At 33.2% G+C, this 18752-nt stretch overlaps 1 protein-coding gene across 1 annotated transcript in view; it reads left to right on the forward strand.

Moving 5' to 3' along the window:
- Positions 1-8818: 8818 nt before the first annotated feature.
- Positions 8819-18752, forward strand: part of LOC143222747 (glutamate receptor ionotropic, delta-2-like) — a 47924-nt gene continuing 37990 nt past the window's right edge. The window contains exons 1-2 of the mRNA XM_076449683.1: positions 8819-9483; positions 12828-12950. Of these exons, the coding sequence (XP_076305798.1) occupies positions 12863-12950 (88 nt within the window). The 5' untranslated portion in view covers positions 8819-9483; positions 12828-12862. The remainder of the gene's footprint in view (positions 9484-12827; positions 12951-18752) is intronic.

Consider the following 18752-nt stretch of genomic DNA (forward strand, 5'->3'; position numbering starts at 1 on the left):
GGAGTTTATCTAATGCTTTCACTGACCTATGTAAAGGTTGTACTCCACAATAACTAGTCGGATTTGTACTGTTTTAATAAATAAATTGTAGAATTTATTCTTATTAGGCATTATTTACTACGTCTGAATAATTTCAACCAACTTTTTTTAGTTGGTTTAGTATTAGCACTATTTGTAGCAGTAGTTATAATTTGGTCTTTACAGCAGACAAAGTTAAACCTCAGATGCTTGATATTATTGAAGGTTTCAATGGCTAACAAGAGCCCCCGACGACAATTAAGAAACAAATGATTATGTAATACAACATTTATTTATTTAAAATGAGCTCACTTACATACAGCTTGTTTTGGTCTTTTAACGGTACGATCTTCATGCATCACATACATACATCAGTCTATATTCTCAATAACTTCTTGTAGGTATTTCTATCTGATAATGGTTTTGCAAATCCCATCCATTCAGTAGGATTAAAATTCTTCACTTTCAGTAATGCATCATCGATCAGGCCCATTATGTTGTTACATATCAGGACAGATCCTTCATTAATCACTTCTCTTTGATCATTGTTACATTGTCACTTGAAATTAGTTTTTAAATTGTTTTTATATTTTAGAGATACACTGTCGATGATATATCTACATTTTTTGAGTTAGTGAATCCATTTTAATTTTGATAAGTTTCATGGCTTGCATTTGAAAAGTTTAATGACATTTTTGCAGTTGATTTAACATCTTGGTTTTATCATCTGCAGGTAGTGCATCATTATGTACGACGGAATACATATTTTTATCTATAAAATTTGAAACTTTATGAATGGGCCTTTTATACACTTTAGGTTCATAAAGTTAGTGTATCAGTTCTCCAAAAACGAAAATCATAAATTTTTGTGTTCAGTTTTAAAGTTTTGCAACTTTACAAATAGACTTGTCTGCCAAACCAAGAAATAATGAAAGTTTTGGTGCTACAAGTAATGTTAAAAACCTCTTTTTCCATATTAGTAAGTTTCCTTTCTGATTAACTGACGTTTTCTTATTAGCCAACTCTCTCAGTAATTACTTCGAGGATTGTCTAAGTTTTTGCTTTTGTACGTTTGTCATGGGGACATTTCCCTTTAAAGCACATTTACAAATACGACTTATAAAATAATTCTGAGTTCCAACGATTATACATTTAGTGAAGCTTTAGTTTATGCTGGATGTAAATCTTAGTGCTGCTTAACTCGAGATGTCATAATGAATAAATGACAAAAATAGAGTGTGTGAACGACATATAAATCTATTTATTTACATGTATATCTATAAAATAATTTACAATGCATTTAGATATAACATTGACTGTTGCAACACTGCAGTGATAAGTTATTTCACTATTAAAAATTCGTCATGCTAGAGTTTATTTATGAAGTCGATTAACTCTGAGACAAACAGTTGACTGCAAATTACAACAAACAATTTGAAGCGATTTCTCAAAAATTCGGTTTGTTTTACTCCCCTTTAAAAAAATGGTATAACTTCAGTCTTAGCACACTAGCCACATTCCAGAAATAGGGGTTCTCGGTGGTTTCATTTTCCCAGAGGAATGACGAATGTATCAAGTCACCAATTTATACTAATGGTGGTCTGTATTTGAAAGAAAGATCCTCGAAAACAGTTATTAAAAGAAAAGCACAGCTATATGTCCAGTGAATAAACATTTGAATGTTAATTATTTAATAACGTATGGCCAATCCTTGACATAAAATCCTTCAATATCTGTCTTGCATGGACATGTATCACTTGGGCACTTACACTACAATCTCGTCTCCTGGAAAGAAACTAGTTCTTAAAAGTAATTGGTCAAAAGTTTGGCATTTCAAATCATTTATTAGATATCCAAACAGTTTCTGACTTGAATCTCCATAGGCTTTTCCAATGTGTTTGGACCATGTTGGAAAAGTTGCCTCACTGAAACATTCATCTGAGACTTGTCTCTCAGTTGAATGTTTCAGTAAAACAAATGTATTGGGAGTTTAAACTAATATTACATGTTTTTCTACCATGATGAAATAGATTCTGTACGATATAAATCACAGATAAATTGAAATGGTGACTCCACGTCTAAAAAGTTGAAACACTCTTATTTTCTCCATTTTCACACATAAGTTCGTAAACTATAAAAATGATTATCTTTACAGGATGTACATAATCACGTAAATTGTTAGGTAAACCATCGACGAAACAAATGCTAAGAATGATTTGTATTAAATTAGTGTACAATTGTTGAAATTCCCTGTAGAAATATATAATGTTTTACGGAAGAGAGTAAATAGTATCACAAGTTTTTGATAACACATTACTAACAAACTTAGTTTTACTGCTTCAAGTTGGACCTTACGTGAACAAGTAAAATAGTATTGTAAATGGTAATCCATCTTAAACTACAATGATATTATATACAACATAATTTGTTTTATGTATACAAGATTAGTCTTTCGTGAAGTAAAATAAATAAATAATTTAATAATCATATATTAGGATATTAAAATCATATAAAATGTGTCTTGTGGTAATATTTCTTGCTTTCTGATTAATTAATGATCAATAGTTTTCATATTCTAAGATATTTTCCCATCACTCGTTATTCTAATAGTGTGATGTGAAGGTAAAAATATATGTCTAAGATTTTGCCTTTCCTTGAAGAGAAATTAAAGCTTCATTATTCAGAAAACTGAGAATAAGCCGCCTAATCGTAAAACAAGAATATCCATCTTCATGTATGTATTCATAGTTGTTAGGTCGACCACTGACCCAAGATATAATGTCTGCTTAGCTTGTTTGTAAATTCACAGAGATAATCACGTAGGGGTGGATAATCAGTTCCATTTGAAATATGCACAATACTGCCTGTGTCATAGTACAAAACAGAGGGACCTAATGTCTTTAATGCACAGTACAATTTTAGACGAGCATGAGCCGTAGTGGAACCCCCTAGAAAGATCTTTGTTTAATCTTTATGAGGTAGATATTCGTGCTTGTGTACAATGAAGGGCATTCAGTTTGTGATTAATTAGTGCAACATCTGCTACAATCTAAGTGCTATCATTCATTAAGGAGTAATATTGTTTAATAGAGGTTATATAGGTCGGTTGTAAGGTTTGTCATTGGACATACCATAAAGGTCCCAGAAAGAGTTAAGACAAAGTTTTGCAAGTGACCTTCTCTCCGTGTTTTCTGGGGTCAGTTGCAGAAAGTGATAGGACAATCCTGAACCTATTTTTATTTTAAAAACATATCAATATGATCTTTAAAAAGTTTTGCAGATTTTTGGTGAAAGCGATAAATTTCACAAATTTGTGTTATCTTCTAATCAAATTCGACTGTTTTCTTTCACCTTCTCGCTAATTTATGTGCCGATAAAGGTTCTCTCATTAGTGAAGTGATTACTAGAAAATGGTATTCTTGAAGTGAGATACATGTTACAGAAAGAGAAAATCAATTTACCATTATTTCTCAAAGGTAAAACACGAGGATAGTCTCCTGAGGGCTAAAAGTTTATACTTCATAAAGCCAAAAGGTTGAATATCAGATAATTCTGAGATGTTCAATCGGATACTTGCAATATTAGTTTCTACATCGATATAGAGATGTATAATTAATGTACTTGATCTTTTCTCTCTCTCTTACCTCATACAGAAGTCTCGTAGCATTGATTCTCCATATGTGAAACTGTTGTACAGTCCTTAAGAAAACTGGGTAACTCTGGATCAGTTGCCTTTATATTATTAAATTTATATTCCTATAGAGATACAATCTTATACCTCAAGCTTTTAGTTTCGATATCCGTCAAATGTATGATTTTAACAGATTGTACGGATCTATTTAGAATGGCGTTCATAGTGTCAGGGTCCTTACAAACATCATACCCATAAAACCCATATACTATGATACACTCTTTAGAGAAACGATAAACACTGTAATTAACTCTTTATCTCCAAAGCAAATACTGGCTTTAGATGGAGCAAAAATGGGTGCAAGAAATTATATTGGAGAATTTTTGCAAACAAGTCTAAGCTTGCTTGATTATAAATATATATATAGTATTATACATCATGGTAAAGAAAAATGGGTGTAGATTCATATTATACTGAAACTATGAAGGCTTTATAAAGTTTAAAATTAAATGTAGACTGAAAAATAGTAGAAACTTGGTGAGTATTCACTGAAAAAGCTCCAGAATGACAGGTAGATGAAGATAGTTTAAATGTATATCCATAATAGTTCTTTAACTCATCAGTACAGTGATAAAACCTTCATTAATCACTTCGAAGTTTCACATTTGTACATACTATAATATCTTTCCATCTAGTCTATGCAATCACAGTTATTCATGGACGTGTTGTAGTCATCCACAACTTTTGGCTTTGCGGCCATGTTTGCTTCTGCTACCTTTCAAAAAGATTTGGACCACAATTTTGGTTGATAACAACAACTATAAATGTTTGCCTTTTTGTCGCTCCAATCAACATACAATGTTTAGTTTTCTTAGTCTAAAAAACATATCACCTCCTAATAGTCAATTTTGAGACTTTTCACTCTTGCAGGGAAGCTGACATTGTTGATGTTGATCATGCCAGTATAATTGAAGCAGTGTGTGCATAGATAGTTTGCAAGAGCTGTTGAAGTGTAGTACTTGTTGGCAAACACGTGATGACCTGGCTGTAGGGCTTCAGAAAAATGTCAAATCTTTGAAAGCATAAGCGGAGTTAGTGTCAATGTTAGAGTCGTATGTTGTGTTCTTTATAAAATAAATGTTGAGATTGACAACATAGGCCACTACAGAAATGCGAAGCCCAACTGTTTTCAGATGTTAATGTTTAATGGTACCAAACCTTTTTTCTTCCCAAAAATTGTTGAAACTGTAATAAAGATATTTTAAAAAATGTGAAGTGAGCAATTGCCTTAATGGCACCAAATATGATATTGTTTGAGGACAATGAGAGTGAATTTTCAGAACTTGTTTTCAGTGATGCAAAAGAAGATTTTGAGAGTTTTTATAATGAATGAACAACTTTTTGACGTAAATGTATGAAACAACCATATTTTATTTGATTATGGACACTACTTTTGAAGTATTGTAAAGAAGAATAAAAGATTATACTAATGTTGAACAAATAAATGATAACTGTGAATTTTTTTTTTCTCTGAAGATAGTCTTTAAAATAAGGGTGCGTCTTACACACCGAAAAATATGGTAAATATGTTTCATAATTATAAAGAAACAATGCACACTCACAATTATTACAACTACCTAGCCACAGAAAAATAGTAAATATTATAATGATAAGCTCATGATTTGTATTTGCCTGTTGGGAAAGTGCTTCCTGTAACAGTAGATTGCCACTGAGAAGTTCATAAAGTATTTACTCTATCGATATTTTCCCTGATAACATTGTGGAGTTATAAAGTTTTATATTTTTATGTACGCACCCAGGGCATTTTCTCGAAGGTTTTAGAAAGCTGTCACTAATGTGCGTCGCTGAAAACGATATTACAACGCGAGAAATATGTCAATGTTTTCTGAAAAAAAAGTTTTTCTTTAGTGAAAAATTAATAATACTAGAACGTGGGCGTATTGCGTTTATATTCAGACAACTTAGAAACTATGAAAGATGTCTTAGTTTAAATGTGGGAGGAAAGCTGAAAATGTATAATTACCGACAGTATTCTTCTCGAAATTTAACAAAAAATAGTCGCAATTTTTTTAATGTTAAACACCCATAATATTCTAATACTATATCTATATTTCTAATATATACTGCATTTCAAATATAAATATTTATTACTTGAGCCGCCCCTCATCTAAAATTCTAGTAATTTATATTTCTAATGATGTTTATGTTTTTTTATCGGAATGCACGCAATTCTTCAATAAAGAAATTAAATTACTTCAACTAAAGTATGGAAGCTGTCTTATACTTTGGTATAGTTTTATCACCAAGAAAAATACAACTAAATACTTAACATTATACATATGTTAATAACAAATACTATAAAAATGCAGTTTAGGTAGAATTGTAAGCACAAAACTTGCGATAAGACTACGAAGTCACATAATGATTTTTTTTACCTTCTTACAAATGAAAAACGTCAGAATTTGTTTATTGAATTTCGCGCAAAACTACTAGAGGGATATTTGTGCACACTATTCACACTTTTCTAGAGAAAAGGTAAATATTTAACAACACCTACCGCCAATTCTTGAGCTACTATTTATCAACGAAGAGTGAAACTGACTGTCACATTATAAGGCTCTCATAGCTGAAAAGGCAAGCATGTTCAGTGAAGAGATTCGATTCCGTGACCACTATTGTGAATCGAGTACCTTAACTTGCAATTTATGTCAGGTCTTCAAAAGTCGGTTGCATTCAAAGAAATCAAAATATATGGGGATTCTACAACATAGAATCTTAAAATGACAAAGAAAACTATTCAAATGACGTTTATGTAAAGTTAGTTTTATTTAAGACACTTTTACATAATGGAAACAAATTTTATGTAAGCAATTTCTTAAATCTTCGCTCTTGTCTCTTGGAATGTTTAACAGATGAAGTGACAACACTTGGTGGAAATTCGTGAGCTTTTTGAATAAAGTAAGGAACAATTATTGGTATTCAGAAATGTTTGACTATTCATGGCTACAAGGTTTTACCAGTTTTTTTCAAATGACGATTTTGTGTAAACAACGTTTATGAATACATGGCCTTTCTCCAAACCATTCTTGAGAAGAAAACTTTCATTAATATAAGAATTCTTTGCAACGATTTTCTCAGATTTTAAATATTTCAATAATGTTTTTAGATTACACTATGGAATTATTATTTGTTTGTTTTTAGTATTATATTTGAATAGTCATTCTTAGCATTAAATGAAATAACATATTTGAGGTTGGCCGTTTGGGCTTCCCTTGTCTGAAGAATTGTAGGATTTGAATGTTGTTCTCCTATTGTGTCCACGGCCCGGCATGGCCAAGCGTGTTAAGGCGTGCGGCTCGTAATCAGAGGGTCGCGGGTTCTTATCCCCGTCGCGCCAAACATGCTCGTCCTTTCAGCCGTGGGGACGTTACAATGTGACGGTCAAACCCACTATTCGTTGGTAAAAGAGTAGCCCATGAGTTGGCGGTGGGTGGTGATGGCTAGCTGCCTTTCCTCTAGTCATACACTGCTAAATTAGGGACGGCTAACACAGATAGCCCTCGAGTAGCTTTGTGCGAAATTCAAAAAACAAACAAACAAATAAACCTATTGCATCCATAGACTCAGTGTACGTAACGTGTATTCCTGTAAAAAGTCGAGAAGCATAAGAATTCCTTCTGAGCTAATTGACGATGAAGTTGCACGTTTGGATTTAGTCTTACTCCCTTTTCTTCAAGACTTGTAAAGACAACGAACTATCAATATAAGTTTTCCGTACAAATCTTATCAATAAACTTATTTTCAAGGTAGAGTATGTCTTTTAAATAACAGTTTTCAAAATATACGTTTCACATTCAACACTGATCTGTACTTTGCAGTCTGGATCTTACCTAAATCAATGAAAATTTAACGTGTAATAAACTTTTTAAAAATTTTATTGTGAATGATAATAGAAATGCCTTCATGAGTTATTCTGTATATAATACCTTATTAATATAAAGCAATTCGTTCAAAACATATAGGATTATTTCTTCTTATTACACAGTAACAGTTATAACAGAAAATAAAACTATTTTCTGTAGAAATTTTTTTTCTTTTGAATTTTCGTTTTTCTGGGACTTCCTTTTCCCTCGAAGGCCACCTACCGCTTACACATTAATACAGTAGTGTGTCGACTGTCAACCAGTCAGTAGATACTAAAATAATTTAACGTAAGTGGTGCTGAAGTTATAATTTGTATTGCCGTGACGTCAGTAAAATTTGCCCATGCCATTAAATACGCGAAGAATTATGCACTTTGTAGTATACAACATAATATGACATGAGTTTCAAAAGCAAGAAATAAAAGTATATGTTACCCTTAATTTTGGTTTTATTTACTTTTGAAACAGGGCACTTTCAGGGATCCTGCGGAAGTACATCTACTATTTCTGTTTTTCATTTGTTTCACGAGAACTTTGAAACAATATATACATTTTTTTACTCTATATATATATATATTAATTTAATGTACGAGTGCCTATCTATCATAATAATACCGGGTTCGAATCCCCGTCGCACCAAACATGCTCGCCCTTTCAGTCGTGGGGACGTTATAATGTGACGGTCAATCCCACTATTCGTTGGTAAAAGAGTAGCCCAAGAGTTGGCGGTGGGTGGTGATGGCTAGCTGCCTTTCCTCTAGTCTTACACTGCTAAATTAGGAACGGCTAGCGCAGATAGCCCTTGAGTAGTTTTGCGCGAAATAAAAAACAAACAAACAAACATAATAATACTTAGTTTTTATCTGCTCTGAATACACAGCAGGTGTAAACTACAGGAAGATGCGAATATACTTTAGTGAATATTTTATACATTAACATAATAAAACTTATCAAGACTTTTGAAAAGGTCTAGCGTTAGGTCATACTAGAAAATAATAAGTTTCTTCATTGATAGTACTAAGTACGTTAAAGGTTTAACAAACCTAAAGCAAAGAAAGCATACAAGTTAAAATAATTTAACACTTTATCGAACAGAAAATGGACGTGCTCAATAAAGGTTTATTTCATGCTAAGTTAAATCACACGTTTCAGTGTCTGCTTTTAGAATTATTTTATATTATTCTAGAAATTTTGTACTTAAGTAATTTGACTGCAAGTTTTTGCGAGACTTTGCTAGCATTTGTACATTTGTGAAATCAAAGTCGTTGTTGTATGTTATTAAGCACAAAACTACACAATGGCCTATTTGCGTTCTGCCCACCACGAGTATCGAAACCCGGTTTCTAACAGTATAAGTCCTTTGACATACTGCTGAGCCCCTGGAGAGCAAAATCCAAATCATTGTGCGATTATAAAAGCTATAATACTAATAGATTTATATGTATTTTTACACGACTTGCTTGAAGTGTATGTTTTCTTATAGCAAAGCCACATCAGGCTATCTGCTGAGCCCACCGAGGGGAATTGAACCCCTGATTTTAGCGTTGTAAATCCGTAGACATACTGCTGTTTTAGCGGGAAGCAACTTACTTAAAACTGCTTGTAAAACTATAAAGAAAAAAGCGTAAAATGAATTACCAAGTTGTTTACGCTAAGCATACGGTTTGTTTCACACAATTCCTGTTTTTCATACCTTTGTTTTCATTTTAACAATGTTATTTATTATTTACTACGGTTGAGGTATTGTGTCTTCAGTAAAACATGTAACAGCTATGTCAAACACAGCCTGTCACGTGACATCAAGTTCCAAATGTTTCTTAGTTGCCACTCTAAGGAGATTAGAAATGGTTACACAGTCGTCCACAGACGAAACTTGATGACCACGTTCCGGTAAGATACAGATTCTCTTCTAGTATTAAGATATGAGATCTGAAATTTATGAAATCTTGTTTCAGTCTGATATTTTGAAAAAAAGTTGATTTTTCAAACTTATTAGAACAAATATTAGACTGAAAATATTTAAATAGCACTGTGGTCGATACACAAAATTGATTTGCAGAAAAAGAGAGCTACTACGATTAAATTGGTTTAAAAGAGAATACCAGTGGAAGCTCCCGTTTACAATAATGTGACTATTAATTAGTTTTAGCATTATTATATGTATACAGTAGTTGACCATTATCAACGTACAGATAATACAAATCAAAATGTATTGTAGAAAGTAATAACTCAACATAGGCTTTTTGATTATTTTGATTACAAATATTCCTACAAAACTTCCTGGTAAGATATTAAATTTAAAATGCTTTACAGATGTCAGAGATGTATTGAGTATACGTTTCCATGTTATAATTAATTGTCAACCCATTTCATCGCGGGCTTACTTGATCCTGTGTTAGAGATGTGGATGTAGTAGTTGAGGAGTAGAGTTCGAAGCCGACATTACCACAAAATATTCTCTTGCTTTCAGAGTAATAAGTTAGAATATTCATCCACTAAAGCTTAATTAGAATAGTCTTCTATAACACGATCTTTGTTGTAGTGAAAGTTTTGATATACGTCGAGATACGAACAATTTAATTTAACAACTTTTCTAACTCTAGTTATGTATTCTATACTATAGAATTATCAGTCGCTAGTGGCTCCATTTGGTTTTTAAATATATTTACGTAGATTATTTATGCATCAGTTTGACTGTAGGTCCATTGGGTTCTATTAACGTTATGTATCACCGAAAAACGTAAACAAACACACCTTCAACATTGCAATTAACCCTGATAATTGCTGTTTGCGTTTAGAAAGATCTTGTCTAATATTTTAGTTATTTGTGTACAATAAATGTGTTTAGTTTTTATGTAAGAGCCGGAGTTTTTACAGTTGGTATCTTTAACTTGTTGGCGATAAATTATAACAACAAACAAACAACACATAATCAACTTATTTTGAAATGATATATTAAAACAAGTCAAGCATACATACAAATGTTCCTTACACAGTTAATTAACACAGATGTATCCAGAACTTTAAATAATGGTCTCTTTTTTTGTTTAAAGCTCACACAGGCTGGTTTAATTGCTTTATAACACAATCTCTGCTCTGTTATTACAATATAATCGGTGTTAACTTCAACTATGTTACATTTTTGATTACCACAGCTGTATCCAGAAACTTTAAATAATTGTCTCCTTTTGTCAAAGTGAACATAGGTTATTCAGATACAAATTGAATTATTCGTCAAAACTGTGTTATTAGAATGCAGTTTGTTATTTATAGCAAATGAAAAAGACTTCTTTATCATCTCCTTCAAGGTTCGAAAATGACGAAAAAATTAAATTAACACTTGCTGGACTTTCACTATCGGCATGGTTAGGTGGTTAGTGATTTTCCTTGTAATTTGAGGGTCGCGGGTTCAAATCTCCGTCACACCAAACATGCTCACACTTTCAGCCGTGAAAGTATTATAATGTTAGGGTCAATCACACTATTCTTCGCTCTAGCCTTACACTGCTAAATTAGAAACAGCTTTCGCAGATAGTCCTCGCGCAGCTTTGCGCAAAATTGAAAAACAAATAAACTTTAACAAGTTCCATTTTTCTCTTAAAGATGAAAAACAGTGTGACAACGTTGTTCTCTTTTACAAAAGCAGCTTCAAAACAATTATCAGTTTCTAAAATCAAGGCATTAATAAGCGGCTTACAAGTCTACCGATATTAATAGGATCTTTTAATTTAGTCAAATACGTAGTAAGTGTTGGCAAAAGTAGTTCCATATAGGCCTTAGTTTGAATTTGAAGTAAATCCAGCATAAGTGTTATAGGTCGCTCAACTATTACGTGTTCGTTGATGAAACTTATATCTCAAAGGTTAAAACGAGCTATGTTCAGCTCATCACACACTTTATTAATTGAGTTTTCTATCTTTGATATCATGTTGTCTATACGAACAAATGCATCGTACATGAATTCCACCACGTAGCGCATGGAACGACAACAGTTTTTATTGTATCAGATCAACTACTACTCTGTTTGTACCTAAATGTCTGGGCCCTCGCAAATGCCGATAGAGACACCATCATGAACGAGTAGTCGCTCAAAGATTTGTTTCCATTACTGGTTGCTACTAAATTGAGTATATGTGCTGAACATCAAAGATTCCCGGAGAGAAAACAAACATGACTGGAACCACTAATAATATCAGAAATACTGTGGAAGCTTATCTTAGCTTTTGTACTTCATCACTTGACTCGAGTGTGTTTTGATCTGCATTGAAATCACCTACATCACTACTTATTGATTCAGCCATAGATTCAGTGAAGAAGATATTGTAAAAATTAATAGCAAATTATTAAAAGAGATGTATTTGTTATATATGGCATGACTTAATTGTACTAGTTTAGTATGTTATTGTCGTATTGGCAGGAAACAGTAAAAAGTAAAGCTTAGATAAGTGTGTCATGTCCACCAAACATATTCACACTTACGTGTTTAGGTTTTAAAATGTAGAAAGACTTGTTTTGGAACGTATCTAACATGCTGGTATTGTACTTACACATTATCATAGGTCGTTACCTCTTGATATTACTAAACTGTCTCATGGAACGTGTCATTAGAGAACTGAGTAGCTTAGTATCATGCGTATTCTTTAGTGAAATCAACTGTAGAAAAGTTTAGTTATTCCTAGCGGCTGTGTCCTACCTATTTCTACCCATCTGATGACCAGGTGACGTCGATGACTAATACGGTCTTAGGAAAACGGCACTCTTGTGGTTTCCATGTAGCAGTTATCGTTCTCTCATTTTAATTCACACTATCGAATAATTCCGTGATATCTTCTTTTAACTCGACCGTTAGAGTAGTGTTCTTTAGGTTCTCATGTGCACTTGTCAGGTTTGGCTTCTTTGGTAAGTGAAATAAAAATTAATTTTCTATTTGTTTTATATTACGCCTAGTTTCTTTTCTTCAACACTACAGTCAGAAATTCATTTTTAATTCCGCATAATATATTTTTTCCAAATTATTCTACTGTGGTTAATATTCATACATATAAGTTAACCAACCAGTACTTTTAAGAATACTACATAATTTGTTGTATATGATTGCTTTAAGAAAAAAAGTATTTTATGTTATATTTATAATTGATAAGATGGGAGCAAAGTTTGAGAAGAGCAAAAACATGTTTTCTCAAATTCATATAATGTATTTAAGTTTTAAAACATGTTTGTATCTTTTCTTATAGGGTGCAGTTGAGAGACAAGGTGAATAAATTCAAAAATGAATTATAGACTTATAAACTACCTGCTTCTCTGGTTCCTAATCCACAACTATAAAAATGAATTAAACGCTACAGAGAAAAGAATAGGTAAGATTGAACAGAAATCAAATCAAAAAGTAAATATTATAATAATGTTTTTGTACTTTTAACTTTTGTTAGTATTTGATTTGTCAGTTTGTGCATTGAATAATAAAATGTGTTTTAAGCTTGATATATATTTCGTTCGGGTCCTCCCGCTATACAGAGACTGGTTTCGAAGCAAAAAAATCCAAAAAATGAAATAGATATTTTGGATAGGAAGTGGAAAGTTTTCTTTCCTTTCTTCGTCGATATAAAATATAAAAATAAAACTGAATCTTTTAGATAGACGGGGTTACTGTTTTGTCTTTTAATATAGTAATATTTTTTGATACAGTGAGGTTACTGTGCTAACTGTGCTTGATTCGAATATTTTGATTTTCCTTTAGATAGCAGAGTTTATTGGGCTTACTCTGGATATACGAATGTTATTATGAAGTGGAAATAGCAGTAATAACTTTGAATACAACAATATTCATTTAGATTGTGAATGTTACTCTTATAGCTTTGAGTTACTTACATTTATTTATATAGAGGTGATCACTGTGCGAATTTTAATATACTAATAATTTTTTCGGTAGTGGAGGCTCATGTAGTAACTTTCATTACAGTAATATTCCTTTAGATAATGGAGGTTACTATATTAACTTTGAACGTATTAATATTCCATTAGATTTGGTGACTGCTGCGCCAGCTTAATACCAATTAATATTCCTTTGATAGAAGATGTTAATGGGTTAGGTTTAAATATGCTAATGTTTCTATAGATAGAGGAAGCTTTTCTGGTAGCGGTTAATATACTATTATTGGTTTAGATAAAGAAGGTTGTTATGTTGGGTTTTAATATACCAATATTCCATTAAGTAGTTGATGGCACTGTCTTAGCTTTAAGTTTGAATATTCCATTAAATAGTTAAGATTACTGAGCTGGCTTTCAATATATTGATGTTCTTTTACATAATGGAGATAACTGTTTTAATTTTGAATGTATTAATATTCTTTAGATAGTTTAGATAGTTTAAGTTGATGTACTGGCTCTAATTGCACGAGTATTTTATTATGTAGGAAATATTACTGTGATAGTTTTATACATACGAATATTCCTTTAGAGAGTGAAGGTTATTTTGCTAGTGTTCGATAAACGAATATTCGTTAAGATAATAAAGGTTATTATGCTAGCTTTGCATATAATAATACTCCTCTTGATTATTTTATCTTATATTTTCTTTAGAAATGAATAAAAACTCTATAACCCAAACGCTTTCAAAAGGTGGATCTTTTCTTTAGATAGTGGAGGTTTGTGTATTAACTTTGAATATAATAATATTTCTTTAGATGGTAGAGGTTATTGCACTAGATTTGAACACATGAATATTCGGCTGTGCATATGAGTTTACTGTGTCAGCTTTGAATATTATAATATTCCTTCAGTTAGTGAAGGTTTCTATGGTAACTTTTAATATACTAACTAGCATATAATCCATGAAAAATGATAGGACTACCACATCACCTCATAGTATACCCTAGCATCACACTTTATATGTAACTGAAATTAATAAATTTTGCGAAATTAAATTTGACCAACAAACAGACAGAGAAATGAATATCTGATATCTCTATAATTTTTGAAATTTCATTTTTACGATAGAACATTATACATTTAGTTTTATCTGGGTTAAGATACACTCTTTATAAATTACACTAAAATTTGAAATCCACTAGAGCCAGTTGTAAATTTTAAATTATAATCGGAATATAATAACTATTTACAATGTGTGATATCATTAGCATGTTTAGAAACATTGATATAGCCGTTACTACTTAATGGACATGGATTTGTTTGTTTGTTTGTTTGTTTTGGAATTTCGCACAAAGCTACTCGGGGGCTATCTGTGCTAGCCGTCCCTAATTTAGCAGTGTAAGACTAGAGGGAAGGCAGCTAGTCATCACCACCCACCGCCAACTCTTGGGCTACTCTTTTACCAACGAATAGTGGGATTGACCGTCACATTATACACCCCCACGGCTGGGAGGGCGAGCATGTTTAGCGCGACGCGGGCGCGAACCCGCGGATTACGAGTCGCACGCCTTACGCGCTCGGCCATGCCGGGCCAAATGGACATGGAATAATGGATTTAACACTATACTCTGTGGTACTCCTACCTCAGGCATAAAAACTTTAGGTTCAAAATCTTTTATTTTAATATTAATTTATGGATTTGTTTAAAAAAATATTTATCAATTTAATTATAATATAAGCTAATTTGTAAACTTAAATTAATTTATAAATTAATCCATTAAGCCAAATCTTATGTTTCGTTTATTTTGTTCATTTCTTTTTCAGTTATATATTTTTTCATGTTTTTTCCTAATCTTTCTAATACTTAATCTTTATTTATAATAATGTATATGTAAAAACGGCTGGTTTGGGTTGAATTTTTTTTTTTTATGTAGAGGAGCGAACAACGTTTCGACCTTCTTTATTTATAATAATTTGTCATGCCTGTTTTAAAAGTTAATTTGTTTAACATTTCTTTTCCATTCACACTTCATGTGTCATCTTGATTTTACTTAAACGTTTAAAGATACTTATATTTATATCTTCTTTTTTTTTCCAAAGATTTTTGGGACAGCGGTAAGCCTTCGGATTTACAACGCTAAAGTCAGGCGTTCGATTCTCCTTGCTGGATACAGCAGATAGCTCGATGTGGCTTTGCCATAAGAAAACCATATGCAAATACACAACCATTCCTAACATGTTTTTTAACGTAATACTCTCGACGCTGGCCACATTTTATCGGAAATGAGACACACTTACAACACTATATTGAAAAATATACGAAAACACATTCTGGAAACCCATTTAATTTTCATGACGTCTCTCAATTCCCTTTATATATCTGTCATTCAGTTACACTACCATTTTCTATTCTTTTCCATTTCCTTATTCGAACTCAAAATTGTACTGAGAACTCTCAAACATACCGTCCTAGGGAAGACGACATCAACAACTCTATAATCAGAAACCTCTTCGACAAGATAATAAACCACTTAGTTACTGTTTACAATTTATCTCAATTATCTGGTCCTAGCCTGTAATCTGGAAATCCGTTGTTATCAAAGTACTTACTAAAAAAAAAACACCTCAACCTAGCTAATAGTTACAGACCTATAAGCCTACTCAACATGTTAGGATAATCAATGTATGTAAATTATCTCTAACATAATACTCCATTTTCAAAATAACAACGTTCTTGACTACACCCAAAACGCCAGCAGAAAACGCAGCCAGAATACAGACCAGTTAGATTAGTCGCATCAGTCTGTTCAGGATTTAATCTCAAATATAGGACAATGCTTACATTTCCTGACGTAGACACGTCTTCAATTCCGTCTGGCTCAACTCATCGGCAATGATGGTTTCTTCATTACTTTCTCTCTAGGGTTAAGTTAACATCTTCCACGTCTCTTCACAGTTTAGTAACATCTCAACCTGTCTACTCAATCAAACTTAAGTCCAGAGATTTTGCCATATCTAAATTCGTTTGGCTTTAACTTTTTCATCAGAAGAAGTAAAAACTTAAGTTTCTGAGTATCTGTGTTATCTTTAACGCCCCAAATGCTTTGAGATTTTAAACCTATATTCCTGCCACGAATTTGTTGTCGTTGTTCACCACCATTTTTATTACATTTTTCAGATAATCACACTAGACATTAGATGTTTAGAGGAATCAGTTCGCTACAGAGTCAAGGCACGTTTTCACCATGCTCTCTTCCGGCAGATCTCCTACTGCAACTCCCGTAATCTGTGACGGATTACTCCTCAACCAAACCACTCTCTCCCAGATCGTTAACTCATGGGTCGCACCATACTCCTATATATTCATCGATTCAACTAAAAACAAGATATTACGACAAGGTGGAATATTTCTGTAACTCTTAAACCTAGACGTCCTTAAATACATATACTGTCCACGGGACTCTAGTCCAGAAATTTTTTGACATCATTTCACGCAGCAACTCTACCTTATTCCTGGTCTTTCTAAGAGGTATTGATCGACCAAAAAACCATCTTGACATCCATAGAGCAACAACTAAATATCAAACAACATGCAGTATATTGAATACGATGTAATATAACTGTAAAAATGTCTCACGGTATCACAACCAGTCGACAACTATGTATGTATCCACCCATGGCCATTCTTTCCTCTGTAGAGCTAAGAAACCTCACAGAAATACTTTGTCCCCCATTTTTTGTCATTTACCTATCGACTAACGAATAAATGTTTCAAAAAACAACCACCTTGTCATCTTCGTGCACTACCCCATCACCCAGAATCAATCCCAGATCGCAGCTTCATCCAAGGACCAATGCAATCAAATATGTTTGCCCAAAACACGAGACGTTTCTACCTTAAATGAAAATATCACCACAACTACCCAGTTTGCCCAGACCAACCATGTCAGAGGAAAAGAAAACTCAAACCCTGCGCCTATAGAACACACCAATAATAATACAAAGCTACCAAGTTCTCTTCAACGTTTTCGTCTTTTCCCGTCCTTTCATTCTAAGCTGCTTGTCGACCATTCTTCACCTAATTCACCAAATGTTTTACTGACCCGTAATTTTGCCGAATCTTTCTCATCGCTCAACGCTCAAACCGACGACCCCCACACCCAGTTCTCTTTTTCCATTACCTCTTATCTGGTGCGAAGAAGACAACCCCCAAGAAAGTTCATTCAACAGTCAAAAACCCCTTCGTCAGTACAAGCCACAGCAAGTTTAATTCCCTAGCACGGTAACATACCTTTACGTCATTCACAGTTTTCTTTTGCTCGACCAATGTATTTAACAATACTTTAAATGGACACTGGTTAGGTAGACTATTCGGCACCTTCCCAGTGAAAATGGTTTTTTTTCTCTCCCGTTTCCCCTCCACATTAGTCTTGGCATAGAATACTGGAGATTCCTGTGCTTTTAAGTATTCGACTATTTCTTTAGACAGTGAAAGTTAGAAAGTTCGCTTTTAATATATTAATATTTATTCACATAGCAGAGCTTATTGTGTCAGCAATAAACACACTCATTATCTTTTAGAGAGAAATTGTTTGTTTGTTTGTTTTTAATTTCGCGCAAAGCTACTCGAAGGCTGCCTGCTCTAGCCGTCCCTATTTTAGCAGTGTAAGACAAGAGGGAAGGCAGCTAGTCATCACTACCCACCGCCAACTCTTAGGCTACTCTTTTACCAACTAATAGTGGGATTGACCGTCACATTATAACGCCCCCACGGCTGAAAGGGCGAACATGTTTGGTGCGACCTGGATTCGAACATTCACTTCATTTGAACATACTAAACTGTGAAGGTTCCCGTGCTACCTTGGAATATACCATATACGTTCAGATAATGATGGCTACTATGCTTACTTTGAATCGATATAAAAATAATAGTACTACCTGTTACATGTCCATGTAATTACTTTGCAGGATGTAGATGAACCTTCGCCAAATTTTGTATGGAGATTCTTTAGGTTCCAGTAGCAATGTGCCAAGACAGGACTCAGCATCCCAGTAGTAATGTGCCAAGACAGGGGCCAGCGTCCCAGTAGTAATGTGCCAGTTTGCGCAGCGTGGCAGTAACATTGTGTCCAAACAATGAATCCGATGATTTAACCTTTGCGTTGTATTGCCGCAGAATGTTAATATTCAGTTGGAATTGTGGGTGCATTGTAAGAGTGACGGCCAAATCCCAGTGTTAGATCAGACAAGAGTAACTGTAAAATTTGCTGTTGGCTAGCTGCCTTCCTTCT

The sequence above is a fragment of the Tachypleus tridentatus genome, chromosome 8 (assembly GCF_004210375.1).
Source record: "Tachypleus tridentatus isolate NWPU-2018 chromosome 8, ASM421037v1, whole genome shotgun sequence".
Taxonomy (NCBI): domain Eukaryota; kingdom Metazoa; phylum Arthropoda; class Merostomata; order Xiphosura; family Limulidae; genus Tachypleus; species Tachypleus tridentatus.